Consider the following 18,669-nt stretch of genomic DNA (forward strand, 5'->3'; position numbering starts at 1 on the left):
AAAAGAATGCAACATACAATAGATAAGATCACATCAAAGTCTATGGAAAGCACTTGGACTATATTGTCTATTTCAACTTTCAGGACTCTCGTTCCGAGAAAGGCACCCATCATTTGGAAGGCACTTCCAAATAATTCAAAGGCTACCATAAATGTTAAGCAATCTTTTCCATTGCATTTTTATTTGTATGAAATACCGGTAGATGTGTCGCATTTAACTTTCTGCCCGCTTGCATTTTTTTCTACATGCCCAGAATTTGCGGGTTTTAAAAATAATAATCTAAAACCTGAAACACATACCTTTCCATTCTCTTTCTTTTTGGGTAGTCTGCTGTACCTGGCCATGGAGATGTCATGTTCTGAAAGAAAAGGCAACCTTTGAGCCTCACAACTGAAGCTACACATACACCAGTGAATTCTATTAAATCAGAGATAAAAATGTGAGGCATACCATTGCTTGCAAGACTGAAGAGATCCTTTAAAGTGCTTACTTCTAGGGAGAAAGTAAAGAAGATAAACCAACAATGTATGCATTACATATTTTTTTCAAATATGTGGATTAAATCTTGGATAGAAGTCCTTTAAATTTACTTTCCATCTGCTTTACTTAAAAATTTCTATACAATTCTCACCGAATAGGTTTCATTAATCAACCCAAGAAAACATGGGAGGGAAAGCTTCTATCCTCGTAGCATCTTTGTTTTATTACAATTTATGTTTTGAATCCAGTGTCCAGAATGTCTTTACAGCAGGGAAATCTGGCAGACTATTTAGAAACGACTAGGATGGGTAAAAGCCTGAAGGCTGTAGACAAGATCTCATTTCCTTCATTCCCCCACACCCATCAGGATTGTCCATCTTATTTTGAAGTAAACATGTAGGAAAACGAACTGGTAAGCTGTTCTGTGTTTAGTATTGCTATTATTAGATGTAATATTCCTGTCTATAACTTTTGAGATTTCTTAAATAAAAAATATTTTATTTCTTCCCTTTAATTTTCTATTCACACAGTCTCTCTGGGAAATCATAAAAAGATAAGTCCTCACTTAACTACCCTGCCTGTTGCTAAGTGACAGAATTGACATAAATGCTCCACTTAGGCTGCCTCTGCTTCAACTCACCCCCATCCACTTATCTCTCTCTCTCATCTTTGCCCTTTTGGCAACGTATCTACCCCTTGCTGCCAGCTGCTCCATCCCCCAGCCCTGTCACTCACCCCATGCACCCAACTCTGCATTACTATCACTTGGGGTCTTATTTTAAGATGAGTAACAGAATAACAGAGTTGGCCTGGGGCAGCTGGGCCTTTCTTGTGAACGTTGATTAAGGCCTTGGTTTCTGCATTGGCCTTCTTTTGAAAGTCCTTGTTTAATGAATGGAAGCCCTGAACAGAACATGAGCACAGGCCTGGGGGTGGTGGCAGGGGTGAAATCCAGCAGGTTCTGGAGAACCGGTAGCGGAAATGTTGAGTATTTTGGAGAACTGGAAAATGTCACCTCTGGCTGGTCCCAAAGTGGGGTGGGAATGGAGATTTTCCAGTATCCTTCCCCTGGAGTGGGGTGGGAATGGAGATTTTGTAGTATCCTTCCCCTGCCATGCCCACCAAGCCTTGTCCACCAAGCCAGACCACACCTACCACAGAACCAGTAGTAAAAAAAATAGAATTTCACCACTGGGGGAGAGGGGGAGGCAACAGAGACCCTGACTGTAGTGGCACATAAGAAGGTGTTTCTATAGGATATGGCCAAAAGGGAGTTGTAAATGTGGGTGAAGGAGGGGGAAATTTTTGTTCACGTGACCACTGCAAGGGCTTCAAGGACCAGTTGTTTCTACTGTCTTATAGAAGTTTGTATTTAATACATGGTTTTTTTCCCTGACCAGATAAATTTGGATACCATTTTATTTAGTTGTTCAAAAAGAAAATTCTCTAATTTAATCAGTACTGCTTGGAAAAGATAAAGTAGTTTGGGTAATACATTCATTTTAATTGTTGAGATTCTGCCGATTAGTGTGTAGTTGGATTAATCTGTCGTTTAATCCAATTATCCAAATCTTTTTATATTTGTTGTAGCAGTTTATTGTAGTTATCTTCTTTTATTGTAATACATTTTGCTGATAACCATATTCCCAAATATTTAATTTTCTTGGCCCTCAAAATTCCCAATTTCCCCTCCAGTTCTTCATTTTGTCTTTTGCTTAAATTCTTAGTTAATATTAGTTTATTAGTTTATTTATTTTAAACCCTGCCACTTTACCGAATTGGTTTATGTCGTAATAATATTAGTCCAGTTTCTAGGGGTTCCTCTATGATAAATGCTACATCGTCCGCAAAGGCCTGCACTTTGTATTCCTGTGTTCTAATTTTCAATCCCTTTATGTCCTTATTCTGTCTAATTTGTAACATCATTGTCTGTATTGAGAGGATAAATAACGGGAGATAGAGGGCATCCTGTCTTACCCCTTTGGTTATGCTGAAACTTTCTGTTGCTTCCTCATTTAGTATTATTTTTGCCCTCTGACTAGAATATATTGCTTTGATCATCCCAATAATTTTCTCTCGAAAGTTCATTACTGCTAGTTGATTTATAAGAAAATCCCAATTCAGGTTATCAAATGCTTTTTGTGCATCAATAAATATCAATGCTGAGTGTATTTCGTAATATGTCCATTATCGTTCGTATATTGTTTTTTATGTGTCTGTTGGGTAGAAATCCATTTTGATCTGGATGTATGTTTCTGTTTAATATATTTTTAATTCTTTCCGCCGTTATTGTCATAAATATTTTATAATCAAGGACCAGTTGTAAGTCCCTTCGTTCAGCACTTTTATGGTCACTGAAACGATGGACATTAAGTGAGGACTGCCTGGTAATGAGAAGACATACTGTGGAAATTTCCAACCAGGAAGAAAAATTTCAATTATTTACCTGTAAGATCTTTCTCACGAAACTGGATGACAGGAAGAACCATTGTGTCTGCAAGTTGTTTTGCCAGTTCAGTGTGTAAAACATTAAGCTGAAAAACAGGAAAGCAATGATACTATCTCTGTACTACAACCCTGGAAATATCTCTCAGCCTCAATTTCATCTCTAGATAATGATCCTAATAAAGCTGATAGAAGCAAAGGAAATTAGAGAAAGGAAGAAAAAAATTGACATTGGATTGGAGAAAACCAACATTATTTCTTTTCAACTACTGCATATAGCTTGATTGGAATCCCCTCTAATATATATAACACACACACACACACACACACGAGAACAATTTTTATCTTCAAAATCATTTTGTATGTATTCACATCTCAGCAATTTCTTGATCTCATATCAAGCCACGCGGTACGTCTTCTAATTTTTGAATCTCTTTAATATGGAATTATCAACTTTTTAATGTAGAATGGTTAAATATTGAATTCTGTTTATTATGATTAAGATCTGTTATAATTGCAGGGATTAAATGACTGCCCTTTTAGCTGTCAAGTCCATCTCCTGTTCACTGCAGGAAACCTTAAAAATAAATCAATCTAAATATGAAGTTAACAGTCTGATGTATTTTTTGTGGAACATCTTTTGATCAATAAAAGAGTACTTAAAGTGCATCTGTTTTGATGAACAGTATGTGTGTGTGTGTGCGGGGACAGGGAGAAGGAAAGACAAATTAACCAGTAAGAGTCTTAAAAACTTCCTTAAAGACTCATCCATGTTTGATTTACAGAATAAGTTATACCTATAATGTACTGTAGATCTCAGTAGATTTATCTTCATCTGTACAATAACATTTCTGGACGAACTTTTGAATGTAAATGATTTCACCACATCTCTTCTTCGGTTTATATGTACAAACAGACCTTGACTTACAACCATTCATTTACTGACCGTTCTAAGTTACAATGGCACCAGATAAAGTGATTTATGACTGGTTTTCACACTTACGACCATTGCAGCCTCTCGATGACCACGTGATCAAAATTTGGGCACTTGGCAACTGGCATGTATTTATGACAGTTGAATTGTTATTGGGTTATATGATCACCATTTGTAATCTTCCCAGAAAAGCTTCTGACAAGTAAAGTCAATGGGGGAAGCCAGATTCACTTAACCAACACATGATTCACTTAATAACTGCAGTGAATCACTTAACAACTGTGGCAAAAAAAGGTTATAAAATGGATCAAAATTCACTTAACAACTGCCTTGCTTAGTAATAGAAATGTTGGGCTCAACTGTGGCTGTAAAATGAGGATTATTTGTACATGTATTCCAATATTAATGCTTGCATTCTAGAGACCTATTGATTTTGTTCCTTGTTATGTTTGACATTTTGATTATTTACTACTTGCATTTATAAAACAGGGGAAAATCTGAATCTCATGAAGAAATGCAGGTGGTGCCCCCAGTTGTGTACAGGTAGTCCTCGATTTATGCCCAAAAATGGAGCCCAAAATTTATGTTAAGTGAGACATTTGTTAAGTGTGTTTTGCATCATTTTATGATCTTTCTTGCCACAGTTGTTAAGTGAATCACCGCAGTTGACAAGTTAGTAGCCTGGTTGTTAAATGAATCTGGGTTGCCCATTGATTTTGCTTGCCAAAAGGGCGCAAAAGGGGAATCACATGACCCCAGGACACAGCAATGGTTGTAAGTAGTTTCCAAGCCTCTGAATTTTAATTACATGCTCATGGGGATCCCGGAAAGGTTGTAACTGTGAAAACAGTCATAAGTCACTTTTTAAAGTTGCATTGTAACTTTGAAGAGTCACTAAATGAACTGTTGTAAGTCGAGGACTACCTGTAGTGCAACGTTTCTCCAACCAGCATGAGGATGACAGGAAGCACAATTTAAGCACACTCAGAAGGTAGCAGTTTGTAAAGACCGATCAAGAGAATCACTCACTCTGTAGTTTTCCCACATGAAGTCCAAGTTTACAATCCGGAATATCTGCATGTATCCTGTGAATTGCCTCTAGTGGCGAAACTAACCATATCTTAAAAGTGTATGAAGCTGAACACTAGGATTATTCCACCAAAGGTTCCAAGGGAATTTACTTCACAAAATGCAAAGACTCAACACATAAATAAGACCTCACTATACAGTAGAGCAAGAATGTCTTCAAGGTTATCAAATGACTGGAGAGTTTACTTAAGGAGAGGCTCTGAAGCAAAATTAACTGGGATGTTTATATTGATTCTGGAAACTTCAGTTTCATTCGCACATTGTATTGCTTTGCCCATGTGGCTGTTTTATACAAACCAAACAAATAGCTGTTATGTTTTTCTTTTCCTAGCAGAACACTGTAATATCCAAGGGAGGTTTTTAAATGGTTATTGATTTTCATGTGTGGGTTGATATATAAATACAAGGAGGAGACTAAAGGTATGATTCATCACCAATGACAAACACAAGAGCCACTAAATGGTTTACACTGTGTGAAAGGGAGAACACCTGGGGAAGAACACAGAAACTTTCTTTGAAATCTACTATGTACGTATGTATTTGACAAACTCCCTATCACATTTTGGACCCAGGATACCACTGTTAAGTGTTCTGTTAAAAGGATGGACAGGATAATGGACTTTTCAACAACAAATATTTTGTACTTGAATTGCTGATACATTTTGTCTGAGGTGCTTTTGTGTATGCACAGTCATACATAGAACTGAGCTATTAAAAGAGAATGAATCGTTCTCTCTGGGATATTATACCTTGGTGCGTAATGTAGAGATTAGGGAACTATCAGGGAAAAAAAAGTAAAGTCTTCCTTGTTACTTCCATATAACTTTTCTTTTACCAACAATATGAAAGAAGCCAATAGCTGTTCTTCTTCCAGGATGTTTTTTCTTCTTCTTAGTCTAGCTTACAACTATTGGATTTCCTAGTGGTCTCCCAAGTACTAATCAGGCCCAACACTTACAGGCTTAACTAAGTCAGGTACATGATGGAGAGATTAAAGAATTCTCCCCCCCACAAAAAAAATACAAATCTTAAGACTGTTTAGGATAAATTGCAACAGCTAATGGTCTACTAAAGGTATTACTGCTGTGATGGCAAACCTATGGCATGCATGCCCAAAGTGGCACGTGGAGCCATGTTGCCTGGCACATGCGGCGGCGCCCGTTCCTCTTCTGGGTTTCTGGTGTGCATGTGCACATGATGATCAGCTGGCCTTTGTGCATGTGGCAGTGCCAGAAACCGGAAGAGTTGGTCTTCCATTTTCCTGTGTGAGCATGCATGCCAGCCAGCTGATTGGCACATGCAAATGCATGGCAGTAACCGGAAGACTTGCGAGCCAGCACGCATGTGCACACCAGAAACCAGAAGTTCATTTTCCGGCGTGTGTATGCCCCCTCGGCAGCTCCTCTTCCTGGTCGCAGCCCAGAGAAACACGTGCAAAGTGCTCCCTTTTCAGCACCTGGTGGTGAAAAGGTTCACCATCTCTGTATTATTGTTTTAGTGTTGTGTGGCTCACGGAATTGTGGATTTTGGTTGGATGTAATTAAACAATGGAAACCAGGTGGGAAAGGGTGGGAAATTCCTAAGAGAAAACAAATTTGGAATAATGAAGTTGTTTGAGAACAAGCCAAAATGGGCGATATAGCAGAAACCAACTTGCTGGAAAAAGCTAAAAAAAAAAAGAAAGAAAGAAAGAAAAAAATCCCTATCTGCCTCTGAAAAATTATGGACAGTAATAGAAATAGTAGAGAAATCATCTTAGAACATATGAGGACAAGGATATGGCATAAAGTCTATGAACATGAATGAGGAAATTCATAGGCCTTTAAACGATGAAATTTAGGGTCATAAAATTTTGAAGTTCTGCAATAATTGGAAGGCTACAAGTGTTTTATCCCTGCCTTACATTGTAAGAACTCAGAAATGGTTTTATTGCATTTGGGTATGCTAATTGGTGCAAATAGAAAAATTGTCAAATGGCAATAAGCATACAGAGTATTTTATGCACCAGTAAATAATAATAGTAATAGTGCATTGATTGATCTTTTTTTATTTTCTAGCATCCTTATGTCTTAATCAAGAAAGTGAAAGAGAGAAAAGCGAGTTATAATCTGGATTACCTCATCCACAATTTTTGAGAAGGACTGAAGCGTAGATATCACTTCTTCATCTCCTTTCCCCAAGGCAAAATTCTGCAAGTTAAGAAGAATTAATAGCAGCACTTAATCAAGGAAGGGAATGAGTCTAAGAAGGCTTGGTTTAGTCCAATCAAAAGTATTTTACTCAGCAAGATTAAGGGTACTTGTGAGCCAGAGAGAAAAAGGAGCCTACCTCTCATTATTTATAACCCAAAGTGATAGAAACTCTACCCCCCCTTCTAAACTCAACCACTTGTTGTTGTTGTTGTTAGTTGCAAAGTTGTGAGTGACCCATCTCGACCTCATGGACAACGTTCCTCCAGGCCTTTCTGTCCTCTACCATCCCCCGGAGTCCATTTAAGCTCACAGTTCAGTGACTCCATCCAGCCACCTCATTCTCTGTCATCCCCTTCTTCTTTCACCCTCAATCTTTCCCAGCATTAGGTTCTTCTTCAGTGAGTCCTTTCTTCTCATTAGGTGGCCAAAATATTTGAGTTTCATCTTCAGGATCTGGCCTTCTAAAGGGCCACTAGTCAACTCAACCACTAGTCATAGATAATCAACTGCACTAATCTTTGGCAAATTTCTGCAAAATACCAGTTTGATTCACTTACATATAGGCTTCCTAACATTTCTAAAGTTTCCTACCAATATGACCCACTGAGATAAATGCCAGTAGTATCTTCCTCAACATCAGAAGGCCAAGTGTGTCTCCCAAGGGTATTTAGAAAGGGGTGCCAAAACTCAAGATAGGTAGGTTTGAAGCTGTACCCCTTTTTAAACTTCTCTTGTGTGGCTGTGATTATCATCCTGACATTTTCTACCTTCACTGCAAACATCCTAGGTACATCACCACTACTGTGAGTAGATCACAAGTGAGTGACACAATTGTTTGAGTTTTAAGAATCAATTCCACGTGGCCACCAGAGTATGTCAGAACAAGTTAGTCTCCTTGTAATCTCTGCAAACGATCAAGCAAAATACTAGGGGAAGGTTAAACTCTATCTACTTTTCATTTCCCCAATGTGGAAATTGCTCAGGAAAAGATTGTACCGGACATACCTGTTTTTCATAGGCAAGAAGATGCTTGGAAAGCTGTTGTGTTGCCAGGCACATTTCATTCTACAAAGAGAGAATGTGTCTCACTATTGACTCTCACAACCACTTAAAGATTTACAATGAAAGGACTGCACAACTGCTTCCAAAGGAGGACTGCATTTGTCTTTTAAATGACATGCTCTATTGCAAAAGTAGCAGATTGGGCCAAGATGTTGCTCAGGCAATGTCTTTTATTGCATACTATTAAAGAAGAGAATTTACATTAAAGCCAACTATTAAAGAAGACGCTATCCAGTTATGTAGAGTCAGGATTGGGTAATATTTGGAGGCAGGGTCATGTCTGCTTTCAGCTTCTGAAGCTCTGTGGGAGACTTTGGTCATTCTCTCTTAGCCCAACGTGACTTATTGGTGTGGTGAAAAACCACTGCAACCACCTTGGGTCCTTACCAAAAAGCAGATTATAACGGTGACAAAGAAACACATTTCAGTGAGTGTCTAAGCCAGGGGTCTGTAACCTTAAAACACTCAAAGAGCCATTTGGACCTGTTTCCCACAGAAAAGAAAACACTGGGAATCACAAAACCTGGATGGGCGTGGCCAATCAATGTCACTCCCACCCAGTTAAATGACACCCCACCCCCTCAGCCATTCCTTTCCAGGTTTTATGGCTCCCGGTGTTTTCTGTGAGAAATGGGGGTCCCTCTCTCTCTCTCTCTCCCTCATGGAAATGAACTTACCTGTGCCCCATAAACTCTCTGCATTGCTTGAAGCAGTTGGTTGGTGTACTCTGTGAGTGTTCCTGCATCTTCTTCAAATACGCTCAGCAACGAGCGGGTCTGAAACATTTAAAAACAAACATATAAATAAAATCTTGAATAAAGGTACCATTCAGAAGTTCTCACATCTTTTTTTCTTATAATAGAATAGAATAACAGAGTTGGAAGGGACCTTGAAGGTCTTCTAGTCCAGCCCCCTGCTTAGACAGGAAACCCTACACCACTTTAGACAAATGGAAATCCAACATCTTCTTAAAAACATCCAGTGTTGGAGCATTCACAACTTCTGGAGGCAAGTTGTTCCACTGATTAATTGTTCTAACCATCAGCAAATTTCTCCTTAGTTCTAAGTTGCTTCTCTCCTTGATTAGTTTCCATCCATTGCTTCTTGTCATACCCTCAGGTGCCTTGGAGAATAGTTTGACTCCCTCTTCTTTTGTGGCAACCCCTGAGATATCACTGCTATCATGTCTCCCCTAGTCCTTCTTTTCATTAAACTAGACATACCCAGTTCCTGTAATCTTTCTTCATAAGTTTTAGCCTCCAGTTCCCTAATCATTTTTGTTGCTCTTCTCTGCATTCTTTCTAGAGTCTCCACATCTTTTTTATATCGTGGCAATCAAAATTGGATGCAGTATTCCAAGTATGGCCTTACCCAGGCATTATAAAGTGGTATTAACACTTTTACAACACTTTAATTCTTCTATTAGCAACACCCTAATTATAAAAAAAATCATTCAGCAGATAACTATCTGCCAAAGATTCTGTGATCCAGAATACTGTTCACCAAGTTCTTGACAAGAAGTTCACAAGAGGGACGTAAGCCCAGGAACCCAACAATTATTACTGTTCAAAGAGCCACTGGAACTAGTGAACGCCCATAGTCTTTTCTTGCAGAATTAAATCTGTCAGACGTTACCTATATAATGATGGAATAAACTCCATAGTGAAACCACACCATCTACGAAAGTCTCTATTTATTAGATGACCCCGACTTCTGGCATTATTAGATAGATCAGTGGTTTTCAACCATGCCCACTTGAAGATGTGAAGACTTCAACTCCCAGAATTCCTCAGTGAGCTGGCTGGGGAATTCTGAGAGTTGAAGTCCACACTTCTTCAAGAGGCCAAGGTTGAAAACCACTGAGATAATTGTTTTGAAAGTGTTGCTTGCATTGTGGAAAATTCCTTACGTAGACACTTATGAAAGGGAAAGGTGCAAAAAAGGGCACAAGCTTGTTTGACATGTTTGTGGGGTAATAAATATTTATACCAGTTTTAGATAAATGCTTAAATACATTTCACTGTATTATGGAAGGGTGTGACCAGCTAAACTATTTAGTTTTGGATGTCTATTATGGGTTACCCCTTCAAACTAAAACTCTAAGGGGGACTTAGGGGCCCTTCAGACATTCTATTAACTTCAAATGCAGAATTTCTTCTCAAAACAGATCTAGGCTTAGAAAAGATTTTTCCTGATAACTGTAACTGTGGGGGAGGTTTTTATTTTCAAAAGTATGTTTATATTATTTTCATTTATATGCTGTAGAAATGCATGGCAAGGTGTACCACATTACATATGGTTAACATAATTTAAAATGTAATAAGAAATTATGTGGCAAAATATCATAATAGATAAGAGCATAAACCAATCTTAACATTCCATATGCCAATTTGCATTAAATTATTGCATTGAAAGGGTAATTCTGTCTATTAACAGGTCACTGTAGGAGAAACCAGAGAATAAGGGAAAGTGGAATGGCAAAGGTAAACAAAACAAAGAATACTTGGAGATTACAGGGTGATAAAAGTTTGGAGTTTGGAGTTAATCCAAACTCCTGAAGATACCAGATTACAGGAGGATTGTGTAATTTTTAAGGAGGAATCCCAGGAAATGCTTCAAATGAGGTTATTGAGAGGCGAGCCAAAATAGTCAGGAGAACAGAGAAAATCCATACAATCAGTATGTTCTGTAATGACTAATTATGTAGGCTTTACCAAATGATTACTGACAAATTAAGGGAAGCCACAGAGTTTATGTTAATACACAGGGCAACTTCAGATAAAAAGAATTTAGGGGTTTTAGAAGAAGAAGAATTTTATCATGTTCTGGGTCTGAAACCTGGGCCAGGAGGAAATGTTTTGAGAAGCTTCACTCTTCATTGGACAAATGATTTAAGAGGGATCTGAACACTTGTTTATAGTATTTAATAAAGTGAGGTGATTGATAGAAGTGAAGCAGATGCAGAGAACGACAGTAAATTAGATAGTAAGTACATTTAATGATGGTAAACATGTTATTTTTCTTGTGATTATAAATATATCATGAATTATATTGCTTTTATATAATTTGAACTGCTGTTCACTTTGAATCTGTTCTTTTTTTAAAATATTGTAGTTGGAATTTAAAAATAAATTGTTCCCTGTGTGGAATGCCAGTTCTGGTATAATCCTTAAAAAGGTTTGATTCTTCATCCCCTAAACTTAAGAATTGTATTGGAGTTCCTGGCAGAGCCTAATCTGTGATGAGAGTCATTTCCACGGATTTTGCCACTTTGAAGGCATGTGGGAGGGCTTTGTTTACTATCTAGCCTGATGAATAGCTCTGAAGAAGCTGCACAGCAATCAGCCTAAGATGCTTGTCAAAATATGGAATCTGACATTTTTCTTCTGATCAAAATAGAGCTAACAATGCTTCCTGCCACATCCCTATAAACCAGTGGTGGGATTCAATTTTTTTTACTACTGGTTCTGTAGTGGGCTTTGTGAGCGTGGAAGGGGAAGGATACTGTAAAATGTTCATTCCCACCCTGCTCCAGGGAAGGTTACTGCAAAATCCCCATTTCCTCCCGATCAGCTGGGACTCGGGAGGCAGAGAGTAGATAGGGGCGGGGACAGCCAGAGATAGTATTTATCGGTTCTCCGAACTATCAAAATGTTTGCTACCGGTTTTCAGAACTGGTCAGAACCTGCTAAATAGCATCTCTGCTATAAACCCATATTGCAATCTTATTTATTTATTTATTTATTTATTTTAATTTGTCAACAAGGAAACAAGTAGGAAAAACACATTAAAAATGGCACAAATAACAGGATAAAAATAAGCAAAACATAGCCGTAAAGACATAAAAAGTGGGACGGTAGGACAGGGACAGTAGGACAGGGATGGTAGGCACACTGGTACGCTTATGCATGCCCCCTTAGGTACCTCTTAAGAAATGTGTAAAGTCCACGGTAGACAGATTAAGGTAAAAGGTATGGGAGTTAGAGGAACTAACAACAGGATCGGGAAGGGTGTTCCACACATTTACTATTTTATTGCTGAAATCGTTTTTCTTGCAATCAGGATTAGAATGGATTGTTCTAATTTTGACAATCTTGATTGTCTCCATAATGGAATTATTTAAAACCACAACGGAAAATGTTTTCTTGTCAGGTAAATCAAAACAACAGGAGGTAAATTAGAATGATGGGATACTCTTAGCAAAAAAGCAAAATGAATTCAGAACTATGAAAAAAATCCTGCTACAATAATAACAAAATACATTTTGGAATATTGACTAGGAAATCTTTACTGTTCAAAATATTCACATATTTATGGGAATTCTACACACTACATACCCTATTACAGCTCTCAAGTTACTATGGAGCAAACTATTTCCATAAGATAATAGTCTCATTGTAAGAGATCTGATGGTGTTAGATATACAAAATTATTTGAAATTAGCATTTTTTGATGTGTGGGATGTGGTAACTGGATATCCCCTCCAAATATTATTGTTTATCCTGACCAATTTTTTTTAAGAATATGGGGAATATAATCCAAGATTCATTTCTGCATTTACACTGAAGATTTTCAGCTGTTGAAAAGAAAGGGAGCATGGAGAGTTGGATTTAAGAGTTTTGTTTTGCAATCTAACACCTAAAGCAGCATAATTATTGATAATGCATAGCTTTCAAAGTATATTTCCTGATGGAAGTTTACAAACTCAAGTTAGCACGATTAAAATGTCAATTTTTAAAAGAAAATATTTTCCGAGTGTGGTTCCTAAACCTACCCACACCAGCCCCTTCAGTTTTTATTCATCCAAAATGTTTAAATATGAAGGACAACTCTATTATCCCTAATCAACATGGGTGATCTAAATTATAATTCAACACATATGGAAGACAACATGCTGGGGAAGATGGCATTCCTTGGAAAAATGATTGTGGAAGCATGTATCAATGGAACAAATGGGTAAGTGACCTTCCATGGGGTCCAAATACACATGTTAGAATCAAGCCATGAGGGCTGTGCAATTGATGCTTGCATATTATTTGCACAATGAATGTAATTTGCTTCTTTTGCACAGTAACATTAAAATGCATGTGCTGTCCCTTCCCAGCCAGATGCCCAGCAATCCAATGGCAACTCCCTTCATTCTTTCTTATCAAAGCCATAGTGAGAATGATGGGAGTTGTAGTTTAGCTACCACAGAGCTAAACTACCACTACAAATTGTCCTCCATGTGCTTGCACTTTGAAATTAATTTATTAGTCCGAAGTATTACATCTCTGATCTCTCAATATGTATTGACACAATTATGTGATAGGCTACCTTTATTATTTTTTCAGAATATCTCAAGTTCCAAGTTACTTGTCAACACTCCTTCACTAAAAAAAAATGTGTCCAGGTAGCTAAACAACTATATCTAAGACATCTACAAATCAAGGAAACATGTGCATTTTATAAATTATAGACAAGCATGAACACTAGAACTTCAGCAATTGTGGGAATGAGTTTTAAAAAAATTCCCAAACATGGTGGCAATTGTTTTACATTCACTTTATTGTCCAGGTCCCTTGACACAAACCAGTAATCAGGAACCATCCAAGACTTTTAAGCATCTGCATCCATTTGGATGAATCACGTTATATTGCTTTGTTTGTTCATAAATCAAAACACCCTTTGCTATGCTTAACAAAAATCAGAAACCAGACGAGTGAGAGGGCTTTTTGCTAATAAAATCATTGCTAACAGAGGCAGTTGACTGACCATAATGATTTACCAAGGCCCCAAATTCACCAGCCTTGAACAATCAATCTCCTCCTTCCACACTGAATTGTCCTATATAATTTTTTATTGTGGACACTCAATATTTAACCTTAATTACCCCCTGTCATTCCAAACCATTGCCCCCCCCCCAGTTGCATTCAGGTAGTGATTGTTTTTCTTTCCTGCAAAATTCCACCCTTTTCTTCACAGTGACCTAGATTTGTCAAATTGGAGCAAATACACTAATAAAGCTGCAGTACTTCCTGTCTCCACCTCCTCCATCCAAAAGCTCATTAATATTTCCAGAGTATATCCTCGTTAACCCTTCCCTGCTCTCCTTCCTTTCCAAGTTGTAACCTAAGACGAGACACATTAACAGCAACTGCACGGAAGGGGTGTTTTCACAGTACAGTATCCGGGTGAGCTTTATTTTTATTGCGATTGTTAAGTACCCTGCTCTTTTTTATATGATCCATATGACCAGGATACGTAAATACTGAAGTTTGGACTGCCATCCTACGCTGCAACGCACGTCTCTGATAAAGCGCTTTGAATATTTTAGTGACAGCGCTTGGTCTGTTTAAATAATATTGTTATTCTCTTGGTGCCACAAAAGAGAAGAAAACAGAACAGAAGGAAGAAGGCGCGATGGTATCATTTGAATAATGGTTAGGAAGACTGCAGTCTTTGCAGAACGTAATTTTCCTAGGCTTGTTTGTGAAAGAATAAATTCAGTCTCAGATTTGTTTTGATGCCACCGTAAAACTCTGTCCTATAAAGACAGCTCAGCTAAATCGCGTCTTCCCGGTCACTACCGTCAACCTTTCTCTCTTTCTACCCGGCCCCGGCCCCGGCCCCATCCCTCGCCCGGACGGCAGGTAGTTTTTGCCCGGCATCTGCTGCGCCATCCCTTCCCAAACCGCAGATCAGGTGCCTGCAAGCCTGGTCCGGGATCGGATACCTGCGGACTATCTTGCAGAGCGTCTTCTAGGCGAAGTTTGTCGACGGCGGGCATTGCCTGGCGCTGGAGAGAGAGAGAGGGAGAGAGAGAGGCGGTGGGGAAATCGCGTAGGCTCGCTTCGCAGCGAGAGCGCTGGCCAGACGTTCTTGCTGACACGTCGGATCTGGACGCTTCGCCCAGGAGACCGAAGGGGCGAGCAAACAGCCTGCGGAATCTGGCGCCTTTCCTCCGGAGCCTCCTTTCCCCCCTTTTTCTTCCACGCTAAAATGAAGGGGAGAAGGGGGCCAGCGGCGCAGTCCGGGAACCCAGGGGTGTGTTAAACAGGTTGTACTCCCGCCTGTTGCATGCCCAGCCCCGGTCAGCAGGCAGGGCAAACGCCTCGCCTAGGACTCCTCCTCCTCCTAGTTGCTGTTTCTGGCAGGACGAGAAATGGAGAGCAGCAGGAAGTGTGGCATTGAGGATCTTCCTCATTAGCTCTTCTGTGTGCGTTCCGCCCTGGTTACTCACAGCCTCAAAGGCAAAGAGCCCAGACGCAAAGTGCAAACAGCAAGGGAGGGTTATGAGTAAAAGTTGCAGCGTGGAGGGTCACGCCAAGTTGTTAGGCAGCCAGGCCTTCCCCACCCCATCTCAGCATGCTGCAGTTCAAGTCACACTTTCGTTTCCTCTCCCCACTTGAGCATAATCAGTGTTCATGGGGCTATTTCGAAGGAGGATTGCTTCCCGTTTAAATATCACCTGTAGTTTTATTTATTTATCTTATTTAGTTAGTTCGTTCGTTCGTTTGTCACTCGTACAAGATAACAGGAATAAGAGTAAACATGATAAGAGCAGAGGAAATGGGGACATTAGGCCTTTTAAAGAGTTTTAAAACTTTTGCAGAGTTTGGAGATTTTCTTAGAATGCTGATTCTTTTGTTCCTTCCCGGGCCCCGTGGTGGTGCGTTTGCTGACCTCAGGTGCCTTTGCTGTTTAGTGAACAGCATACATACACTTTATTTGTGTTTCCTAAAAGTGTGAGCCCTTGAAAGCTTTCCTGGTCTATTATGAGAGTTTCCATTTTGTATTTATTGCTATTGTAAACTGCAGATGATCGTCATGCAGTCCACTGCACTTGATGATTATATTTACTGTACTGTTTTGTATGTTGCTTTTTAAAATGTTTTGTAAGCATAAGGCACGTATGTGTTGTCAATTGAACTATACACTAGAAAAATTATTTTTGAATGGTTTAAAAAAATCAGCACAAGAATAAATAAAAGTACTACTGTAATCTTTAGAATGCTTAGAATCTTTACTTCCAAGAGTGACTTTTTAAGTCATTTTTTAAGAAAATTGATATGATGAAAAAAAAATAAGGGAAAAAAAGTATAGAGAATTCATTATGGTCGTAGACCAGCATAATACAGTAAATATTCTGGAAACTTTGATGAAATGGCTAGAGGAACCCTAAATAATTGATTTTTGTGACCAACAACATTCAGTCCTGCTGATGACATGATCCTAAAATTGAAAAAATGCCCATCAACTCCAAACTCTTAGTTGTGCATTAATTAATCCACTGAATAGAACCGTCTATATTCTGTTAGCCTTGCCTTCTGGTGGGAAGAATCAAAGCAAAGAGCAGCAAGCAAGCTTGTTCTGAACTAAGCCCAAAATTTTTCAAACATTCCTTGAAATTCTGCCATGGCATTTTATACAAAGCAAAACAATCTATCTGCATTCAGAACTGCAACTGCAAGTCATTATATTAACCCAGCAAGTGGGCTTAGTCTAAAAGTAAACACAATATACATTTGTTTTGTGCGTTCTGCTTCAGTTATTTGAAATAATACATTGGAAAAAATGATGCCTCCCCCCCCCCACCCGCAATGTTTTTGACTGTTTTCAGAATCACAGAAAAGTCCCAAGAAAGATTCTAATTCATCTGTGATCACTTCCTATTTGCAATGGGTAAAAGCTTCTGTATGATCCTATTTACCTTCCTTGACTTTTTCATCTCTGCATAAAGCAAGCATTTCCTCCTCTGATCCAGATTGGAACTACAGTTAAAATGTGAGACAAGGGTGATGTTGCATTGTAATTTGAAAAGCCACTGATGTAATTGTTAATTACACAGAGGTTTGTGTGTGCTTTTCTTCAAGTTATCATTTTCACCCAGTTCTTTTTAAAAACGAAATAAAATAAAAATTATTTTAAAATTATTTTAATTTACCATGAAAATGATTTCAAGAAAAGAAAATCATCACAAAGATCACTTAAATATGAGCCAGCTGTGCGGTGGCAGCCAAAAACGAATACATAAACAGAGGCATAGAATCAAAATCGCATGGGTGGTCTGATAGTATTTCAGTATTTGAGAGGTTGCCTCAAAGAAGAGAGGGTCAACCTGTTTACCAAAGCACCTGTAGGCAGGACAGGAAACAATGGATGGAAACTAATCAAGGAGAGAAACAACCTTGAAACTAAGGAGAAACTTCCTAACAGGACAATTAACCAGTGGAACAGCTTGCTGTCATATATTGTGCTTCATCCAGTGCCGTGGTAATATTCATCCAGTTCAGACCAGTTCAGGCGAACCAGTAGTGGCGAACTGTGGGTTGCCCACCTGCCCCAGTGCTATTCTGTCCTATTTAGCCCTGTTTTCTAAGCCACATGCATGCATACAAGCTGTGAAACTCACCTCTGATCCAGTGCTTTATCACTGGAGGTTTTTAAGAAGAGACTGGTATAGGATCTCCTTCTTGAGCAGATAGTTGAACTAGAAGATCTCCAAAGTCCCTTCCAGCTCTATTCTAATTGATTGACTGATTGAAAAAAAAGGTAATCCTTGACTTACAACTATTTGTTTAATGACTATTTGAAGTTACAGTGGCATTGTAAAAATGACTTATGACCAGTTCTCACACTTATGACTGTTGCAGCATCTGCATTGTCACATGGTCAAATTGTGGGCATCTGGCAACTGGGCATATATTTATGATAGTTGCTCTGCCCAGGGTCACATGATACCACTTGTAATCTTCCTAGCTGGCTTCTAAAAAGCAACGACAATAGAGGAAGTTAGTTTTGCTTAACAACTGCATGATTCACTTAACAACTGCCTAGCTTAAATTTTGTGCTCAATTGTGGTTGCAAGTTGAGGACCACCTATATATGTATTCTATTCTAAAGAATGTTTCTATTCTAGAGATTCATTGATTTTGCCCCTTGTTATCTTTGACATTTTGATGATTTATTATTTGTATTTATAAAATGGGAGAAAATATGATTCTCACGAGGAACCGCAGATGGTGCCCCCAGTTGTGTAGTGCAACTTGTAATGGTAACAGCTTAAATAACAGCTATGCCTCATCTGTTTTGTTAGGTAACTCCTTGTAGGGTGGCACCTCAAGCTGTGGGAAGCAGTTTGCCAACCAACTAGGTGTCAACCAGTCCCAGTAAGCATTCCAAATAGAACAGCTTAAAGAAGATATTTCAGCTTTGACCCCTTAGGGTGGCAAACAAGCTTGACATTTTACACATTTGAAATTGCACAATAACACTGTCATCCTTTCAGGAAGATAAGGACTGTACTGCTAAATAAAAATCAATGATTACCGATGATTTAGGATTTATTTTTCTAAGAGCCTGCTGTTATGGAGGACTGTGAAAAGAAACAAGATGCCATATAAAGCACTGGAAACAGGCTTTTGTGCTTCTCTCTCAGTACCTATTTTTTTTAAAAATAAGTGTATTAAAAGTTGTAATAACAAC

At 38.7% G+C, this 18,669-nt stretch overlaps 1 protein-coding gene across 2 annotated transcripts in view; it reads right to left on the minus strand.

Annotated features, from left to right (window-relative positions):
• Window positions 1–15,792, minus strand: part of APPL2 (adaptor protein, phosphotyrosine interacting with PH domain and leucine zipper 2) — a 30,260-nt gene extending 14,468 nt beyond the window's left edge. Inside the window, exons 1-7 of one of the 2 annotated variants that reach the window (XM_032222168.1) lie at window positions 14,918–15,792; window positions 8,880–8,978; window positions 8,146–8,205; window positions 7,066–7,137; window positions 2,927–3,014; window positions 451–489; window positions 300–358 (exon numbers count right to left, since the gene is read on the minus strand). In XM_032222168.1, coding sequence (XP_032078059.1) covers window positions 300–358; window positions 451–489; window positions 2,927–3,014; window positions 7,066–7,137; window positions 8,146–8,205; window positions 8,880–8,978; window positions 14,918–14,971 — 471 coding nt within the window. In that variant the 5' untranslated portion in view covers window positions 14,972–15,792. Of the gene's footprint in view, window positions 1–299; window positions 359–450; window positions 493–2,926; window positions 3,015–7,065; window positions 7,138–8,145; window positions 8,206–8,879; window positions 8,979–14,917 lie in introns of both variants that reach the window. The other variant, XM_032222167.1, reaches the window with a different exon arrangement.
• Window positions 15,793–18,669: the final 2,877 nt, after the last annotated feature.

This window comes from Thamnophis elegans, chromosome 7 (genome assembly GCF_009769535.1).
Source record: "Thamnophis elegans isolate rThaEle1 chromosome 7, rThaEle1.pri, whole genome shotgun sequence".
Taxonomy (NCBI): Eukaryota; Metazoa; Chordata; class Lepidosauria; order Squamata; family Colubridae; genus Thamnophis; species Thamnophis elegans.